This window comes from Acyrthosiphon pisum, chromosome X (genome assembly GCF_005508785.2).
Source record: "Acyrthosiphon pisum isolate AL4f chromosome X, pea_aphid_22Mar2018_4r6ur, whole genome shotgun sequence".
Taxonomy (NCBI): Eukaryota; Metazoa; Arthropoda; class Insecta; order Hemiptera; family Aphididae; genus Acyrthosiphon; species Acyrthosiphon pisum.
Window position 1 is genome coordinate 98,258,655 of NC_042493.1, and position 2,246 is coordinate 98,260,900.

Genomic DNA, 2,246 nt, shown 5'->3' on the forward strand with positions numbered 1-2,246 from the left:
CGAAAGGCGCCGGTCAACCAAGTTTTAAATCTAGTGGTTTTCAACTTTTATTTAGAAAAAAAAATGACATGCATTGTTTATTTTGTTCTAATAATTTTATATTGCATTGTCGAATTGATTTATGATTCTATCACAAATCCACGTAATGATATTATGCGGGTAACTGCTAACTGGTACAATTTATTGTTATAACTTATAACTTATAATGATATATGTATTGTTTTATAATATAAATATAATGTGTTGTTCTATATTCTTCTTATTATTAAACATATTAGGTACCTCTATATACATACCATTTATAGAATTTTGGTATAGATAACTTGAATATATAGACTTTTTTAAACTATATAAATGTTAAATTGGTGGGACTACACCCCCCTCCCCAAAAAAAAAAAAAATTATTAGGTGCCAGGGGGTAATGGGTGTTTTTTTCGGTTAGGTTAGGTGGGGCCGGTCATTAGTTAGGCTGCCCCTGCGGATGAAGTCTAGTCACGCCTATGTACGAGATCGTTTTTTTCGGAATACCCATACATTTATTTACCAAATTAATATCACTGTACAGTGTACACTGGTAACCACGATATAAAATAAATAAATTAAAAGTACCTACACAGAGTTCGTCAAAAATAGTAACAATACTGTGATATTTTCATACTTACATATAAGTGACATATTAAATAAATTATATAAATATTATACAGTTTTTGTCCCAACTCATATCAATTTTTGTCCTTAGAATCTAAAATCTATCACAAAAATACAGTTTATATATTTTTTGGTTAGAATATGAACTACTTACGAGAAAGCTTGTTTTAAATTTTCAATCCTTAGCTATAAAAATTGAACATTTTATACATATTTAACAGCAAAATAATTTGCAAATTTTTAATTTGACAAAATTTAATCTAAAAAGCTTATAAAAAAAATTGCACACATACATTGTTGGTATATTTAAACTGCTACCATGACAATTTATGAGTTATCTAGCATAAAATATTCAAGCTTTTTGACCCAACAATAACATTCTTATTAAAGTTTATAAGAAAAAATATCTATAAATTGCAGAATATAAAACTCGAAATATTTTGAATATTTTATCATGTTTATAAAATGATGAAATAAACATATTGAGTACCTTAATAACATGTACACACTACACACACACAAAAAAAGAATGAAATCATAGAAAAATAAAAAAAATTCATCATTCCACACAGAATTTAAAGGATATTATAATTTAAATAGTTAGTTATAAAAACAATTTTACTGATATACTGCAACATAATTCACTTTATAGCTTAATTATTTTATTTAAATAAGTATAAATTACAAAAACATTCTTGTCAAATATTAAAAAAAACAAAAATATATGAAACAGTACATGTTTCATCTAATTTATACAAAATTATGTTCATATTACTACAAACAATGAGTTCTTCCGTAAACTTATTAATGATAATGATGTGGTCTATCAACAACTACTCCACCATAAATATTGTCTCCAATTATGGACAATTTGTCCATGGACCAAGTATTGGTGTTGGGGTTGTAAATTTCGACAGCATCTAAAACAGATGATTCTTTTTCTCCGCCAAAAACATACAATAAACCATCTAACACAGCTACTCCTATAAGATAATGTAATTTAAATTCAATATATTATTTAAAAGTTAATGTTAAAAATATAATTGGCATAGTCACCACTCACCAGGTAAAAATCGGCATAAATTCATATCAGATATAGAAGACCAAACTCCATCACTTGGTCTATAAACCTCAACACTTTTAAGATACTTTCCATCACCATAGCCACCAATAACATACATAAGATTGTCCAAGACACCTACACCAGCACCTTGACGACATTCAAACATGTTTGCAACTGGTGTCCATGTGTCAAGTGTGGGATCATAATATTCCACAGATCTTAAATGTGTATCACCACTCCAACCTCCAACCTACACAATTTAATTAAATGAAATGTAATACAAGTTTATAAATAAATAAATAATATAATTATTCACCGCGTATAGACGATTGTTGAGTACACCAACGCCCAGTCTATTTCTCTCAATTGTCATACTAGACACCATTCTCCATTTTTGGGTACTGACATCAAATACCTCTACACTACTTAAAGAAATATTTCCATCTACTCCGCCTACCTAAAATTACAAATAATATACATTTTCAATGTAAAGTAAGTAAAATATTGGTTTAACTTACTGCATATATACAATCAT

At 27.8% G+C, this 2,246-nt stretch overlaps 1 protein-coding gene across 2 annotated transcripts in view; it reads right to left on the reverse strand.

The window, feature by feature from the left end:
- LOC100570255 (ring canal kelch homolog) overlaps nucleotides 1–2,246 on the reverse strand; it is a 33,629-nt gene that overhangs the window by 15,463 nt on the left and 15,920 nt on the right. Inside the window, exons 9-11 of one of the 2 annotated variants that reach the window (XM_008181137.3) lie at nucleotides 2,028–2,168; nucleotides 1,712–1,961; nucleotides 1,249–1,631 (exon numbers count right to left, since the gene is read on the reverse strand). The exons of the other annotated variant lie outside the window; for it this stretch is intronic. Of the exons in view, the coding sequence (XP_008179359.2) occupies nucleotides 1,453–1,631; nucleotides 1,712–1,961; nucleotides 2,028–2,168 (570 nt within the window). The 3' untranslated portion in view covers nucleotides 1,249–1,452. Of the gene's footprint in view, nucleotides 1–1,248; nucleotides 1,632–1,711; nucleotides 1,962–2,027; nucleotides 2,169–2,246 lie in introns of those variants that run through there. 2 annotated transcript variants of the gene reach the window in all.